This window comes from Bubalus bubalis, chromosome 22 (assembly GCF_019923935.1).
Source record: "Bubalus bubalis isolate 160015118507 breed Murrah chromosome 22, NDDB_SH_1, whole genome shotgun sequence".
Classification (NCBI taxonomy): Eukaryota; Metazoa; Chordata; class Mammalia; order Artiodactyla; family Bovidae; genus Bubalus; species Bubalus bubalis.
The window spans coordinates 31,626,123-31,643,366 of NC_059178.1; the positions used below are offsets into that span (position 1 = coordinate 31,626,123).

A 17,244-nucleotide genomic window follows, 5' to 3' on the forward strand; every position below is an offset into this window, starting at 1 on the left:
AGTTCTTTGGTTTTCTCTCTCTGGGTGTAGCTCTCTGCTTTCCATTACTCTGCTCCATAAATTCTAGATTTCTTGGCTTCCAGCTCTCAACTCAAGAGGACCGCTGGCTTCTGCCTGGGCTGCCCTTTCCCTGCGCGATGCCCATTGGTTAGCCTGGGCCACTGTAGGGACCACCTCATTTGTTTTCCACCTCTCAGACCTCATTGTCCTCTACTGCCTGGTAGCTAGTGTCTTGAAAACCTCTGTTTCGTGTATTTGGTTTGATTTTTCAGTTGTTTCGGGTGGGAGAGTAAATGTGTTACTCCATCTTGGTCAAATGTGGAAGTCCTCCAAGGCTTTTAATTGGGCAAAATCCGAAGTACACATTTAAACACCAATAGTGGGAGGACTTCCCTGGTGGTCCAGTGGTTAAGAATCCACTTTCCAACGCAGGGAATTTGGGTTTGATTCCTGGTGGGGGCACTAAGATTTCACATGCCGTGGGGCAAATAAACCTGAGCACTGCAACTAGAGAGAAGATCGCGTACCGCAACAAAGAGCCCACGTTCCTCAGCTAAGACCCAACACAGCCAAATAAATAAATATTAAAAAAAAACCTACAGGGCTTGAAGAATTTAATATTACTAATAATGGATTCCCTATTGTATGTCCATTCCTTTACATCTACTTTTCATTTAATCTAGTGTTTATGAGAATGAACAATCTCTCCATTTAATCTAGTGTTTATGAGGATTAACAATCTCTCCAAGTGATGCAGTTAGTAATATGAGACACAGACTCTGCCTTTTCTAGGCATAATAGACATCATTTGTTTATTTCATCTGTCATCAACAAATAATTTCTTTAGCACCCGCTACCCACTCCAGTGTTCTTGCCTGGAGAATCCCAGGGACGGGGGAGCCTGGTGGGCTGCCGTCTATGGGGTCGCACAGAGTCGGACACGATTGAAGTGACTTAGCAGTAGCAGTAGCAGGTGTGACATAAATATAAATAAGTCAGATTTCTCCCATTGATGACCTTAAGTTTGGCCATTAGATATAGACATATAAATAAATATTTCAACGTTATGTGATATAAGTGTCATACTAAAATACAAATAGGATGCTTTAGAGGGGTTGCCCAGCTGAGGGACACATGGGAATGTGTAAAGGGAATCTTCAAGGATGAGGGGAAGGTGATTAAGCAGGTAAGAGGATGTATGTATTCCAAAGCAGGGAGACTTCAAACAATACAACACATGTGTGTGTGTGCTAAGTTGCTTCAGTTGTGTCCAAATCTGTGTGACCCTATGGACTATAGCCTGCCAAGCTCTTCTGTCCATGGGATTTTCCAGGCAAGGATACTGGAGTGAGTTGACATGCCTTCCTCCAGGGGATCTTCCTAAGCCAGGAATCGAACCTGCATCTCTTATCTCTCCTGCTTTACAGGTGGGTTCTTTACCACTAGCACCACCTGGGAAATCCATCCAATATGACAAAGGGGAGAGCTAAAATCTCCTGTACTTCTGTACAGGCTGAGAGTTAGATGGCGGAGAGCCTTGTATACCACACTAAGGAAACAAGAGGATTCTGAAAACAATGAGGAAGCAATGTTTGAGCTTTTATCAGGGGAGTGAGAAGCTGCAATGTGGAGGAAGCATTTTAGGAATGACACACCCAATTCCTGGCCAAAAAAACCTATTAAGATCTTATTGAGGCACTTCCCTGGCAGTCCAGTGGTTAGGACTTGACCTTCCAATGCAGGGGGTAGGGGTTCGATCCCTGGTTGGGGATCTAAGCTCCCAAATGTATTGTGGCCAAAAAAACCCAGGACATAAACAAGAGAAGCAATATTGTAACAAATTCAATAAAGACTTTGAAAATGGTCCACATCAAAACAATTCTAAAAAAAAAAAACCTTATGGAAATAGTCCACATAAGAGGAGTTGATGCTTCTCTGGTGGCTCAGACAGTAAAGAATCTGCCTGCAATTCAGGAGACCCCAGTTCGATATCTGGGTTGGGAAGATCTGTTGGAGAAGGGATAGGCTACCCACTCCAGTATTCTTGGGCTTCCCTTGTGGCTCAGCTGGTAAAGAATATGCCTGCAATGCAGGAGACCTGGGTTTGATCCCTGGGTTGGGAAGATCCCCTGGAGAACGGAAAGGCTACCCACTTCAGTATTCTTGCCTGGAGAATCCCCATGGACAGAGGTGCCTGGAGGGCTACAGTCCATGGGGTTACAGAGTTGGACATGACTGAGCGACTAAGCACAAGCACAACAAGAGGAGTTGATAATATGACACTGAGAAGTAGTAAAAGGGATGGAGAGGAAGAGACTGGTTTGAGAAATGCTCAGGAGATACTTTCTGTAGAACTTGGTGACCAGCTAACGTGGGGAGGACAGGAAATTGATTCCTGGTTTGGATGGAAGAAAGCATCTGAATTGAGATAAGAAATTTAAAGGAAGAAAGGACGGGGCTACGGCTAAAAACAAGATCAGTTCTAGATCGTAAAACGGAAACATTGTACAGACCCTACATTTGTCATAGCTTATCACAGAACACATTAAAGTGATCTGATTACATGCTATTCACTTGCCTAACTGAAGTCGAATGGCAGGACCATATCTTACTTGTCACTGTATCCTCACAGCTGGCTACCCTGCCCGAAGCTCTGGGATAAATTGAGCCTGAAGCACAGGTGATGGGGAACCCATCTATGGCTGAGATCATCCAGGGAGAAAGAGGAGGCCAAGAGGAGCACTGACACCCCCAAAAAGATGTTCACACCTTGGGGTGAGAAACCGAGAAATGAGTGACCTGGCTTCACACTGCCATGGAGCTTTCCCATGGATCCCGAGAAATACCAGCTGCTTTGTCAGTGTTTTTGGTTTAGGTAAATCATTTTCTTTGTAGATTAACACAAAAGCTTCTAGTGATTTTATAGAAGTATTTGGATCCTTCACTTGAGTATCTTTGCTTGGAAGAAAAGATCCAAGGAGCAAGATTGGGGGTGGAGATGGTTAATGCAGACTGGAGAGAGGCAAAAAGCTACGGGAAGGAAAGATTTGGGGTGTGTGTATGTAGCTCCCCCGACTCCAGAGCTGTAGGAACTAGCTCTGACTTTGCAGTTATGATGGTAGTAAGGAAAAGACTAGGTCAATGATCTGTTGCAGAAATATATCTACTATGCTTAAAGTAAGACCTATAACTGAATTATTTTCATGAATACACAACCTACTGAACAAAATTCCAAATTTTCCGGTATTTATATATATTGTGTCCTAAGTCACTTTAGTCGTGTCCAACTCTTTGCGATCCTATGGACTATAGTCCTCCAGGCTCCTCTTTCCATGGGATTCTCCAGGCAAGAATACTTGTGGGTTGCCATGCCTTCCTCCAGGGGATCTTCCAGACCCAGGTATCGAACCCACATCTCTTATGTCTTCTGCACTGGCAGGGGGTGTTCTTTGCCACTAGCGCCACCTGGGAAGCCCATTTATGTATATTAAGAGGCCACATATTTGAGAACATGACTATAGAACAATATTTTAAATCATATAATACCATTTCAAATATATGGCTTCCCTGATAGCTCAGTTGGTAAAGAATCCACCTGCATTGCAGGAGATCCCAGTTCAATTTCTGCGTCAGGAAGATCTGCTGGAAAAGGGAGAGTCTACCCATTCCAGTATTCTTGGGCTTCCCCTGTGGCTCAGCTGGTAAAGAATCCACCTGCAAGGTGGAAGACCTGGGTTCGATCCCTGGGTTGGGAAGATCCCTTGGAGAAGGAAAGGCTACCCACTCCAGTATTCTGGCCTGAAGAATTCCATGGACTGTATAGTCCGTGGGGTCGCAAAGAGTTGGACACGACTGAGCGACTTTCATTTTCACTTTCAATGGATGCAAAACTTAAATGTTATGGCCCATAGGCAATCCATCTCCCACCATTTCCTGTTGCCAATCCAGCTGTCCATTACTGCTGCCTAATAGGAAAACCAGTGGAGAAAATTCCTTGGCAATCCAGTGGTTAGGACTCTGCACTTTCATTGCCAAGGGCCCAAGGTTCAATCCTTGGTTAGGGAACTGAAATCCTGCAAACCATGCAGTGTGGCCCAAAAAAAACCAGTGCCATCAAATAGATGGTTTAATCTGCAGATCTGCAAATGATCCTTTTGAGCATCCTCATTTGATGTAATAAACTGTCCCTACTGATCTTGCTTCTTTTCCAACTAAGGCAAGGCTTCCTGACAAAGATTTGGTCTTCAGCTTCCAGAACAGGCTTTCTGAGTCAAGTTCCAGAGTTTGAGTGGAATGCACAGCAAAGGTTCCTCTGGCTTTTAAGTCCTGTTGTATGTGTGCTCAGCTACTCAGTCATGTCTGACTCCCTGTGGACTGTAGAGTCTCCCCATGGGCTGTGGCCCACCAGGCCCGTTTGTCCATGGAATTCTCCAAGCAAGAATACTGGAGTAGGTTGCATTTCCTACTACAGGGGATCTTCCTGACCCAGGGATCGAACCCACATCTCTTGGGTCTCTTGCCTTGGCAGGTGGATTCTTTACCACTGAGCCACCTGGGAAGCCTAGTCCTGTTAGCCAACAGTATAATTTAATACCTGGACTGTCTGTTCCTAATTCTGACAAGCACGATCTGATCGACAGATTGGGAGGAGTGAAATACTGTGTTTCACACTGAGAGTGAGGGAGAAAGGGGAACGGGGAGCGGGGTAGGGAGAGAGAGAATGAACCTGAAGTCGTGTGAAACAGAGTCAGACTGAGCTCTCTGAATCTGGCATTTTTAAAGCATATGCCAAGGAGTTTTGTGTTAAAATGGTTAGTTATAGATGTACATACTTCTTCAGATTCTGAAGGTCAAAGCTTCATTTACATTTCAAAGAAACTCACACAGATTAAAATAGATGGGAAATGTTGGGTTCCTACACCTGTCATCGGCTACTGTCACAGTGGCAGATGCTACAGTACTTCTCTGTTGTAAGGTTCATTCAAGTTTCCGGTAACTTGTTAAGAGGCAGTGAAAGGATTCTGTAGCTGGTAGACTAATTCCACAGGACTAGGCAGGAAAGGATGAGGGCCCTCCTGTTAAATTTCAGTAAAGTACTTCCCCACCCCAGTAACTCTATTGGGAGTATTCAATCTGGCCCTTCAAGCAAACAGGAGAAGCCAACTATTGTTTAATCAACATCAATGAAGTCATAAAAAGGCAAGTCAAAAAGTATCCCCAGAAGGTTCTCATCTACTATTCTCAGTCTAAGTTGACAGACACAGTAAATTCACCCAGTATTTTCCAAACTTGCTGATTGGAGAGTCGCCTGTGATGGGCATTGTTAAAATACAGATTCCCAGGCTCATCAGTTCAAGACTGAGATTCAGGACATTGGTGAGGAGAAGGGGAGTTGGGGACTGCTGGGGGTGGGGGGCTGGATACAGTAGCTTTAATAAGTGCCTTTTTTTATGTCTTATGAATGGGCAAGTTTGGGGTACGTGGAACCAATGTAAACTTCTGAGAACTGTTCCCTGATGGTTACAAAGTCAGAGACAGCATCTTCTCGGGGCTTAATGACTTCTACCCTATAGCCAGTAAATAGGGCTTCCCCAGTGGCTCAGTGGTAAAGAATCAACCTGCCTGCAATGCAGGAAACGTAAGAGACGTGGGTTCAGTCCCTGGGTCGGGAAGATTCTGTGGAGGAGGGCAAAGCAATCCACTCCAGTATTCTTGCCTGGAGAATCCCATGGACAGAGGAGCCTGGCGGGCTACAGCCTATGGGGTCCCAAAGAGTCAGACACGACTGAACGGCACACACAGTAAGTTGCTGCAGCCAGATTTTTGTCTAGTGCCTTTATAATGAACTTACTGAAGTTGCCAATGACAGAGCAAAGGTTTTTTAATTAATTAATTGAATTAATTAGTCAACTAATTGCCACTGGCTCTTTGTTGTGACACACAGGCTCTCTGTTGCTGCGGGCACAGGCTTTCTCTAATTGTGGTGAGTGGGGCCTACTCTCTAGTTGCAGGACACTGGCTTCTCATTACAGTGGCCTCTCTTGTTGCAGAACATAGGCTCTAGGGTGTGTGGGCTTCTGTAGTTGTAGGACACGGGTTTAGTTGCCCCAAGGCATGTGGGATCTTAGTCCCTGGACCAGGGATTGAACCCATGCCCCCTGCATTGCAGGCAGATTCTTAACCACTGAACCACCAGGGTAGCCCCCAAAATAAATTTTTGGCATAAATTAGAAAACCAGAAAGAGTTGAGTCTAAGGTACTTATCAAATGCGTGTGTGTGTGTGTTTGTGTTGTTACAAGTGTGTTGTGGCATTTGGCATTTTTAACATACCAATGATCTTATCTGTAAAACTGGGATAATAATGCCAACTTCACTGAGTTTCTACAAGGACTGAAGAACATCTATAAAGCCCCAGCGCAGTGCCTGGCATATAGTAGGCTGGAATGGAGGTAGATTGAATCACAATTGTCATTTACACACCAGGATTTAAATCTTTATGATCAAATTATATTATGACTAAAAGCTTGTCTTAAACATCCAGATGTTATAAAAGTCATGTTCTCACACAATTTAGTTCTGGTGCCATCACTTATGATACAACCTAAATGGAATTTTTCTAGAATATCTCAAACTGTTTCATTATTTTCATAATATTCAGAGTGACAAACCGCACAGATGTCTTGCGTGGTCTGTACATTTTGGGGGAAAAAAACAGTTCATTCTAACACATACATTTAGAGATTGCACATAAAAATCTAGATTTCCAGGTTTTTCCAGGAAAATGAGAGGTTTAAGGATACAGGCCTCTTGTTCTGCTGGAGAACCTGCTGGAGTGGAGGAGGGGCTGTCCCTTTGAACCGGTCACACATGCTGGTGTCTGTCTGCCTCCTGATTCCTGTGATTCACTTGGCCCTTGTAGGCATCTGAGTTAGTCACCCTGACACCCAACGTGATGTCTTATTTTCTCGTACATCTTTGGACTGGTTAGTAGCTTTTTGAGAAGTACACTTTTATAATCACCAAGGTAATGACTGATTCAGGAAAAGATTACCAATGAATGTTAAAACCATTCCGTGAAAGTGCGAATGAAGTACAGGGCATTTCCAATCTCACAATTTCATCCCATAGACTAGTTGTTGATTACACAGGGAAGAGACGCTTTTACATTGGAGAAATCTGGTGACTGTGACCTCAACTGAGTGTTCAGAATTACCATCAACAAAGGGAAACCACAACTGACATGCAATAAGATCTATAACAGCAAAAATAAAAACAAAAAATAGAAATAAATTTATCATCACCATCATGGGCCAGACAAACCCTTGTGATGTGATATATTGAGGAAGTAACATCAGCTATGTAGTCTTCTTGCAAAAAAATTAATCTGACTCTACCAGTGAAGAACCAAGCAGACAAATCCAGATTATGCAACCAACTCCAGAACAACTGATTTACTCTCTTCAAAACCAATCTCATGGAACACAGGAAAAGAAAGAAAGAAAAGATGGGGAAACCTTTCTAAATTAGAGTCTACAAGACATTAGTAATCAAAGCGGTACTGAGCCTTGATCTCACCCTCTATGGAGAAAACAAATATAGCTATAAAGACCCTTGCTTAACCACCCCCAACTCTACCCCCAGTGGCTCAGTGGGGAAGAATCCACCTGCCAGTGCAGGAGATGCAGATTTCTGGGTTGGGAAGATCCCCTGGAAAAGGGAATGGCTGCTCACTCCAGTCTTCTTGCCTGAGAAATCCCATGGACAGAGAAGCCTGGCGGGCTACAGTCCAAGGGGTTGCAAAAGAGTCAGACACGACTGAGTGACTAAACACCACCACCATAAAGATCCTGATTGGGACAACAGGTGAAATATGGATAACTGTATATATTGTATAATTAAATGCAGGGCAAAAAATAAGATTGTAACTCCATTACATTTTGATTGACCAGCTCTCTGCTGAAGTACTTTGGTATCCAGGAATCTATTTCACTGTAAGGCCTAAAATTGTGAACATAACTTGTGATGTGTTTGCTCTGTTGAAATGGATCAGAGTTTCTGTAGAAAAAAATGTGCAATTGGGTTGGAGTTGTATAAATGGGCCTAAGCGCTCAGAAAAGAACAAAGGGCACAGAATTGCGTGCAGGGTTTGGTTGGGACAATACTAACTGCCTGGAGAGAGTGCTGGGTAAATGTTAAAGAGACGACAATAACCAGCAGAAAGTCCCAAAGCAGAGCCTTTGCTTTATTGCTTTTAGGAAATTTTACCCACGGAGAGTGGATTACCAGTAAAAAATCATAGAGCAATTTCATTCTCCTTTCAGCAGACACAGATGACCAAGCAGCCAGTGGGAGCAACCCTGGCTGTCTCCATCTGAGACAGTGGTGTATTAGTCTCAAATAAGGAGAAATGAAACATGTGAAAGCCTGGCTGGCAGTCATTAGAGTAATTCCGTGTTTGGGCTGCCTCTGTGTTTTGGGGCGGGGTGGGGGGTTGGTGATTGGAGCCATTAACAGCTTACTTTTAGTTTCAGAAGCCACAGATATTTTCATTACTAGTGTCCTCAGGCATAGACTTTTTAATTTAAAAAAAGAAGGAAAGTTCAGGATGGAAATAGCCCATCACCACAGGAACATCTCTGCAGCAGAAACACATTATAGTTTGCCTGTCAATCTTATCATCCGTCATGCCAGGTTTATTTTTGAGGGTCTGGAATGAGGAGGAGGAAGTGGGGAAGAAAGGTGATGGCAGGGCTGACAGAGGGGCCTCCAGGATCACTACTGCGCTGGAAAAGCTGAGGGCTCAATTCTGAAGTGGTATCGACATCTCGGGGTTTCTCACCTCCCTGGCTGATAAGAAACTGATCATTCTGAGCCTGAGATTTTCCCTACTTCTTCCAAAGCCATTAATACCCTACTTTGAGGATTTTTTTGGACAGGTGTTATGGTAGATTCAAGTTGGCTACAAATTCTTGGTCGTCTCCCCAGTGACCAAGGATGGGTTTCATTCCCCTCCCTTCCTTGAATCGGGGCTGGCTCCATATCTGCTAAAATAACACATCCCTGCAGAAGTGCATCGAGCAGTTGCAGGCCTGGCCTTCCAGGGGACCTTGGCTTCCTTCCCTCCTCTTAGAACCCAGCTCCCAGGCTGGCTGGGGCCCAAGCCACTTGGGGAGGCCCATGACCAGCCAGCAGGGATTGGCAGCACCAAGGGGGCCATCATGGCTATCCATGCCCTAGATGACATCGTGTGCAGCCCAAGAAGCCCAGGCCAGGCCAGTCCACACAAAAGGAGCCCAGAATCTGGAGAGAGAATAAAACGGTGCCCTCTGATGCTACGTTTGAGCGCGGTTTGCTCTGGGAGTTGACTGGAATTGGTAAACTCGCAAGAAAGGTTTATCTTGCTCACCAATGCAGAAGCATGGGACCCAAACCTTACTAATGGGAACAGAACCATTCAGAACAAGTGTCAACATCCTTATTCTCGAGTGGGTTTTGATCTCAACATTGGGTTCAGCTTTTGGATCTCTTTTTGACACTCCACACAGAAAATTTTACAATAGAAAAATTTCATTTTACTACAGCCTCACCCCAACACGTGTGTCTCACACAGACCTTATTTTTTAAACAGAGTTTATTGTATTTAATACATTATAAAATTTGAAAAATTGTAGGAAAGCAGCAGACTCAAACTGGAGCAACTCTAACAAGGAATAATTCTGGCCCCTTTGCAAAACTGATCAGTTTAAAAACAAAGTAATGTTCACATCGGTGAGGCGGACAAAAAAGTGTGACTTCTGTACAAACTATATTTAAAATTTCATGTCTCGCATCTTTCAAATGCAGTGTGCTCATGAGAGTTTTTTTTTTTTTTTTTTTGAAGTTCTGCTCTGTCCCCCATCTAAAGAGAGACATGAAACTTCCATATGCAAAGAAATGCGATTCTAGGCGTTTTTGTTTTCAAAGGAAAAAGAAAGACAAAGGAAAAAGAAACAATGGATGGCTGTTGGCAATGGAAACCGTAAGGAGATCCGTCCTCATTGCTCATGGCTTGTTTATTGGTCAGAGGCCTCGGGAGGCCAGGACACTTCACGGCCATCACAGCACCAACTGTAGCTACCACCTTTTTTCTTTTTGCGTTTCCTACCTTTTGACATATATATATATATTTATATATTTTTTACACCTTGAGGATATCACTATTCCAATTGTTCCCATATGAATACAGGTGTGGTCTCTATTGGATATAAATGTGTCTTTTATTCAACTTTAGGTCCAGGACTCGGTTTGCTGTCCCAACTGCACATAAATGTCCCTTTCTGTGTTTGCGTTATTTGTGGTGCATGTTTTTCTCCTTTTGGCAGAAGAAATACATCCATCTAGTCCAGAGGCTCTTGCTTTATCCGGATGACAGAGGGTCCACGGGGCGTCCGCCTCAGTTCCCGCCGCAGGACGTATTCGCTGAACTGAGATGAGTCCACGCCTCCCCCACAGGAGCCCACGACTTCAAATCCTCTTTGCTGCAACCTCTCGAGGACCTGTGAGGGGTCGAGACAAGCATCTGGTTAGCGACCAGCTAGGTCCTTTGGCCACGTACATGCCCAAAGACTGTCCCACAGTTTGACATCACGTGCAGCTTGAATCCATCTTATCCAAGCCCTAAGTCTCTCTGAGTTTCTGTTTTCAAAGACTCTGGATTCAAAGGCAGGAGGGAGCGAGCAAACGTTTCTAGTACCTACAATGTGCCTTCATAAGCTAGCTCCACGTGTGCCAAGTTATTCACTCATTACAACCACCTGGCGTAACAGGCAGAGCTGGTCCACTTGACAGATGCGAAAACTGAGGCTTACACCTAGTAAGTGATGGAACTGGGTTTGCAACTCAGGTCTCTTTGGCCTCAAATCCCATGTTTTCTGCAATGCCATCTTGTCTGCAGAAAGACAGGGTTCACATTTCAAAGCTCATTTACCACTAACATATCCGGTGAGATGATAAAGACTATGGAAAGACAGTGATATTATCTGAATTTACTTCATCAGTGATTCAGCCTCAACTCATCCACTCTTGATTCAGCCACTGTTCTAACTGCCTGATACTGAGTCAATATATTTCAGCCTGGAAGACCGATGCAATTTCAACAGCAGAAGAAATGGACTATTAAAGACAGTCAAGCTTTATCTCGAGCTTTTCAAGTTGTGGCATTTGAAATAGATTTATTGCCTAGTGTGTATCCAGAGAGGCAAGAATAAATGCAATGGTTATTTATATATGTCCTATATTAGAAAACATCTAAAAATTTCTCATATAATTAATAGATATTTATAATATAATCTAATTTTGAAACCAAATACCTAATGCCAGAAAGATCCCTGGGTTTGTCATTACTTGTCTGACACTCTTGAATGCAGGGAAGAGTTCTTGCAACTCTTACATACACAAAAATACAGGAAACTGATCCACAGCAGTATGTTTCTTTAGGAATCTAACAAATATTAGACTTGCAAATGTTCCCTGCCAGAATTCTGGATATAGTTAAATTATCTCTACACCACTCTAAAGGCAAGATGATTCAATCATAACTTTAAAAAAATGCCCGGCTCAAATTTTTTATTTTTATTTTGGGGGTTAAGTGAAATACTATCAAATAACTTTCAAAATGTGAATATACAGTAGATCCCTTACTATGTCTTTTTTTTTAACTATTATTTTTGGGGTGCCTACTTTTACATGGAATATAATCTGCTATTTTGCAAAATAGCTAATTAGATGAGACTGGAAAGCAAGAATATACTTTCTAAAAATTAAAACTTCAAATGTTGGCAAATTAAAAAAAACCCAAGCAAGTCCTTATGAGACCAAAATGAACACTCTTCCCTGCAGCATCTACTTCTGTACATGAATTTACAACGCATATGCACACCAGGCAGCAAAGGACACAATGAAGAAAACAACCTCTAGGTTTAAAAGTAAGACATTAAGATGTGGTGGCAGCTGAGTAAAAAGGTGAAGAAAAGCTCACTCGAAGATCTCCCTAGTAAAGGCAGGAATGTAGCTTGTCAGCAAGAAACACACTAGTTTGCTCGGCCAAACCACCGCCCTGGAAAGGATTCACCTTGATAAGGAGAGGAATTAGGAAGGTAGAGGAAGTTGAGCAATAAAGAACTTATCTCAGATATCATTTGTCTCTCAGTGTTGTTAGGTTGTTGAATTCCTTTTATAAGGACATTTCTAAGCTGCCTCCCCAGAGGATCTAATATGCATAATATGATAATTATTCAATACAATCGATCCAAGGTTACCTTGGAGGTGGTAAAACTTATTCCCATGTAATGCAGACAGCGCATGCTTCTTGGTCATTCTTTAAGTATCAAATGGTTAACAGCAAAGTTCCTTAAAGTCAGTGATCATTTGGGAATATTGAAATCACTCCGGTAGATACATTGCTCCTGCGCCTTAGCCTGAAGCCTCTGAACACCTAGAGGACTGGGCCTGTCCTCTAGATGGGGCAGGAGCTAGTATGGCCATGTCGTATGACAATGTTAACCCAGATGAAAACCCACCTCTGATCAGACTTGAATGACGGGGCAACATGTCAGGCTTGTGAATGTCTGATAGTTATTCAGGGGCAGGGCCCTGGAGAAGTGATGAAATGCTGCCTAGAGAGAGCTGGGGGCAGGGCACGGGTGGGAGAGATTTCAGGGCTCTGGAAGCCCCGCTCAGGAGCGGCACCGGGCAGCTCAGCTGTGCCTCTGCACCTATGCAGCCCAGGGCTGCGTCTGGGGCGTGTACCTTCCTCCTGCACGCCCAGCGCTCAGGGTCGGCCAGTCTCCTGCTGCTCTGCTCTCAGCCATCTAGTCACAAAATTCAAAAATTATAAACAGTTGGGAAACCATCCTCAAGAGGCAGAATGGTAGAGTGGGTGCTTCTAGTTTTGGAGTCTGGGGGGAGTGTTTGTTGGCTCAATACTGAATAAAGTCATGGGTCCATTCCAATGAAATCACTCCATGGATTTCCACTGAGTTACACAGACCTGGAGTCAAGACCCAGTTGTGCTTTGTTTTCTCATCAGCAAGACACGGAATTGATAGTGCCTACCTGTTAGGGTTGGTGTAAAAAGACAAAGCACTTGGCCCTAGGCTGGCACACATCGGTTACAACGGTGATCACACCCACTAGGGTCTAAGGCTCGTGGCCCCTCACACTGTGTAAACCCAACTTCTGAATTCTGCCCTTAAGTCTTCTTCTCCTACCATAAACATCTCTACCTCAAAAGATGCTAATTCCATTTATCTCGTTTCTCCATCAAAAATCATAGTCATCCTTGGCTTCTATCTTATAGCTCACAGCCATTATCAGAAAACCTTGCCAGCTCTACATTCAAGATATTCACGGTGGTCCAGTGGTCAGGACTGCACTCTCTCAAGGCTGAGGGCTTGGGTTCAAGTCCTAGTCAGGGAACTAAGATCCCCCTAAGCAGTGAGGGGAGTGCCCCCAAAACAAAACAAACAAACAAAAATTACTTTGGGAATTCCCTGTTAGTTCAGTGGTTAAGACTCTATGCTTCCATTGAATGGGGGCAGGGGTTCAGTCCCAGGTCAGGACACTGAGATCCCACAAGCCTGCAGCAAGGCCAAAAACATTTTAAAAATAAAAATGAAAACAGAAGCGGAAATTTGTTCAAGGCCATGGGACAATTTTTTAAAAAAGATTTATTTATTGATTTGGCTGCATCTCATCTTAGTTGCCCTGCCACATGTGGGATCTTAGTTTCCCGACCAAAGATCGAACTTGAGTCCCCCTCACTGCAAAGCAAATTCCTAAATGCTGGACCACCAGGGAAGCCCCCCCATACAACAATTTTAAGACATCATTCAGTACTCTGTTCATCAAGCCATAATGGCACTCGTGAACATGTATATGGTATGGCAAGTGTGTGCCCGCTTGATTGTGTTAAAGTGTGGACTAGTTTGGGAACGGGTATTGGAACACCTGCATGGCACAGCTAAAAAATAAAGATATTCAGAGTCGGACACGTCTCAGTTATTGCTCAGACCCACTTTCTAACTGGTCCCCCTGCTCGTCCTGGTTTCTACCTGCCGCTGGAGTATTCATTTTCAAATACGAGTTACAACATGTCAACTTGCTCAAATCCTCAAATGACTTTCCATTTGACTCACACAAGCGAGGGAATCAAGCCCCAAAGAAAGCAACACAAAGAATCCCAGAGTGCTTCCCACCCTCTGTGAGGCCCTCCACTGTCTGTACCGGGGGTCTCGGCATTCCCCACCCCACCTTCACTGCCTTCAAGCCTCACTGGTTTTCCTGATGTTCCTCAATACATCAAGCACGTGCTCCTACCTGAGGAGCCTCAGGACTAGATGCCCCTACCCCTCCAGGATACCCAGCCCCAGGCATCCTCCTCTCACTACCTGCTCAACACTTAGGAGGGTGACTGTTTGCCCGGCCACCCCACTCCATTCTCATAACATAAGCTCCATGAAAAGACAGCTGTGGTCTGTTTTCTCCCTCTGTATCTCCAGTGCTCATACCAGCACCTGGCACATAGCAGGTGCTCAGTAAATGTTTGTGGAATGACTGAATGAAGGCCATAGAGCAGTAGTCCCCGGCCTTTTCGGCACCACAGACTGCTTTTGTGGAAGAGAGCTTTTCCCCACACTGGGGGAGCAGACGGTTTCAGGAGGATTCAAGAGCATTACATTCACTGGGCACTTTATTTCTACTATTATTACATTTGCTCCGCCTCAGATCATCATGCGTTAGATCCCGGAGGCTGGGGACCCCTGCTGTAGAGGTGTGAAGAGTTTACCGCCCCAGCAGAAGTGTTACCACGTGAGGGCTCTCCAGCACCTTGGACGAAACGCACCCCATAAGGACAAGAGTGAGGAGCAGCACCGAGAGGGACCCTGGCGGCCACACAGCACGTGACGACGCAGTACCTGGACTGAGTTGAGGTGACAGTAGCCATTCAGCGGGAACCTGATGACGTGCGTCGAGTCGTGGTTCCAGCCCGCGTTGACGGAGTTGCACATCACGTCGCCGATCTCTGGGAACACTTCTTCTATCAAGGATTTGTCTCCGCTGAGCGTGATCCTCTCTCCGAGGTCTGGGGCCACACGTACCACGAGGCACTCGCAGGGCCTTGAAAAGCGACCACTTTCTCTGTCCTGCTTCCATCTTTCCATCTCCAACAGCATGGGCTGAAGCTGAAAATATTTTGCCTCTTCATATAACAAAGTGTAGTCCTTAAAAGAAAAAAAAAAGGTATCTTATACTTAAAAATGCAAACATGTACTGAATATGTCCACATCTAGGGGGGTGAATTTCTTACCTCTCTTATTTTGATATTCAAATCTGGGTGTAAATTTTTTATTTGTAGAGACAATTTGCATTCACTCATTCTTTCAGTGATTATAATAGGAGTTAAGAGTAATAACTGGGCTTCCCAGGTGGCACTAGTGGTAAAGAACCCGCCTGCCAATGCAGGAGACATAAGAGACAGGGGTTCGATCCCTGTGTTAGGAAGATCCCCTGGAGGAGGGAATAGCAACCCACACCAGTAGTCATGACAGGAGAATCCCATGGACAGAGGAGCCTGGTGGGCTACAGTCCATAGGGTCGCAAAGAGTTGGACACAACTGAGCGACTTAGCACACAAGAGTATAAGGGGTAGGTGGGACACTTCCCATGAATTAAGTCCTACCATCCCCATAGTTACCCAGTGATTTGGGAATCATTTTTATTCTCATTTTGCAGATCAGAAAACTAGTGTGTGAAAGGATTCACCAAGACTTCTGTCTTTTTGAGTATTTAAAGCTTGATTGTATTGTTGAGAATCCACGTTATAACCTCAGGATGGAACATGCACGTGTGTCGAGGTGACAGGGGCATAGCTGTGCCCTATTCACCCCGAGTCTACGCTCCTTGCCACCTGCAGGGGCAGCTCCAGGACTTCTCGAGGAGGGGGAGGGGCAGGGCCACCCTGGAAGTGGGGTGGAGAGCCAGGGAATGAGCGCCTGCTTTTACTATGGATGGGTGAGGGTTTGAGAGAGGCCGATGGATGATGTGCTGGCCTCTGCCAGCCCTCAGTGCCCCCATCAAAGCGAGAGAGGCGACAACCTCCGGCCCGGGCTCCTGCAAGACGGTGGTGCAGCCCCCAGTGTTCACCGCTCCAGTGTTTACAACAGCCGAGACATGGAAGCAACCTCAACGTACGTCGACAGAGGAATGGATAAAGATGTGGCACATACATACAATGGAACATTACTCAGCCATTAAAAAGCATAAATAATGCCATCTGCAGCAACGTGGAGAGACCTAGAGATTGTCATGCTGAGTGAAGTTAAGTCAGGCAAGGAGAAATATCAAATGACATCCCTTATATGAGAAAATCTAAAAAAAAAATGGCACAAATGAACTTATTTACAAAAAAGACTCACAGACTTAAGAGAATGAACTTACAGGTGCTGGGGGAAGAATGGGGTGCAGGGATAGTTAGGGAGTTTGGGATGGACATGTACACACTGCTATATTTAAAACAGATAAATAACAAGGACCAACTGTATACCACAGGAACTCTGCTTAATGTTATGTTGCAGCCTGGATGGGAGGGGTGCATGCTAAGTCATGTCCGACTCTTTGCAACCCCATGGACTGTAGCCCACCAGGCTCCTCTCTATGGGATTCACCAGGCAAGAATACTGGAGTGGGTTGCCATTCCCTTCTCCAGGGGATCTTCCTGACCCAGGGATCGAGCCTGAGTCTCTTAAGTCTCCTACACTAACGGGTGGATTCCTTACCACTAAGACCACCTGGGAAGCCCTTGGGGGAGAATGGATACATGTCTATGTATGGCTGAATCCCTTTGCTGTCCACCTGAAACTATCACAGTGCTGTTAATAGGCTATACTCCAGAATAAAATAAAAAGTTAAAAAAAAGAAAAAAGACAGCAGTGCAGGAAAGGAAACTAACCTACTTCTGAAGGCACAGGAACCCAGTCTTCGGGAGTAGTTTCTTTTTCTCGTCTTAAAAAACTCTATTAAAACACACACAAGCCATAGAATGGGAGGACAAGAGAGGCTGAGCGGGAGGCAGAAGCTTAGGAACAATGTTATCAAGCAGGTCAATATTATGTCTAAACGTAACTATGGCCACAATCATCTCTGGCTGTAAGATACATGGGTGCTTGTCCAGACACGCTGGCTGAGAACATTTTAATCACTGACAG

The 17,244-nt window shown here is 44.6% G+C and overlaps 2 protein-coding genes across 8 annotated transcripts in view; one reads left to right on the forward strand and one right to left on the reverse strand.

Annotated features, from left to right (window-relative positions):
• Nucleotides 1-17,244, forward strand: part of TAF4B (TATA-box binding protein associated factor 4b) — a 186,594-nt gene that overhangs the window by 156,213 nt on the left and 13,137 nt on the right. Inside the window, exon 16 of one of the 4 annotated variants that reach the window (XM_044934734.2) lies at nucleotides 14,765-14,888. The exons of 1 other annotated variant lie outside the window; for it this stretch is intronic. In XM_044934734.2, the coding sequence (XP_044790669.2) occupies nucleotides 14,765-14,808 (44 nt within the window). In that variant the 3' untranslated portion in view covers nucleotides 14,809-14,888. Of the gene's footprint in view, nucleotides 1-2,632; nucleotides 2,876-10,362; nucleotides 12,174-14,764; nucleotides 14,889-17,244 lie in introns of those variants that run through there. 2 more of the 4 variants (XM_044934733.2, XM_025273153.3) reach the window with 2 other exon arrangements.
• KCTD1 (potassium channel tetramerization domain containing 1) overlaps nucleotides 9,615-17,244 on the reverse strand; it is a 212,989-nt gene continuing 205,359 nt past the window's right edge. For 3 of the 4 annotated variants that reach the window (XM_025273597.3, XM_025273598.3, XM_025273596.3), the window contains exons 4-5: nucleotides 14,956-15,261; nucleotides 9,615-10,536 (exon numbers count right to left, since the gene is read on the reverse strand). In XM_025273597.3, coding sequence (XP_025129382.1) covers nucleotides 10,378-10,536; nucleotides 14,956-15,261 — 465 coding nt within the window. In that variant the 3' untranslated portion in view covers nucleotides 9,615-10,377. Of the gene's footprint in view, nucleotides 10,537-14,955; nucleotides 15,262-17,244 lie in introns of those variants that run through there. The other variant, XM_044934736.2, reaches the window with a different exon arrangement.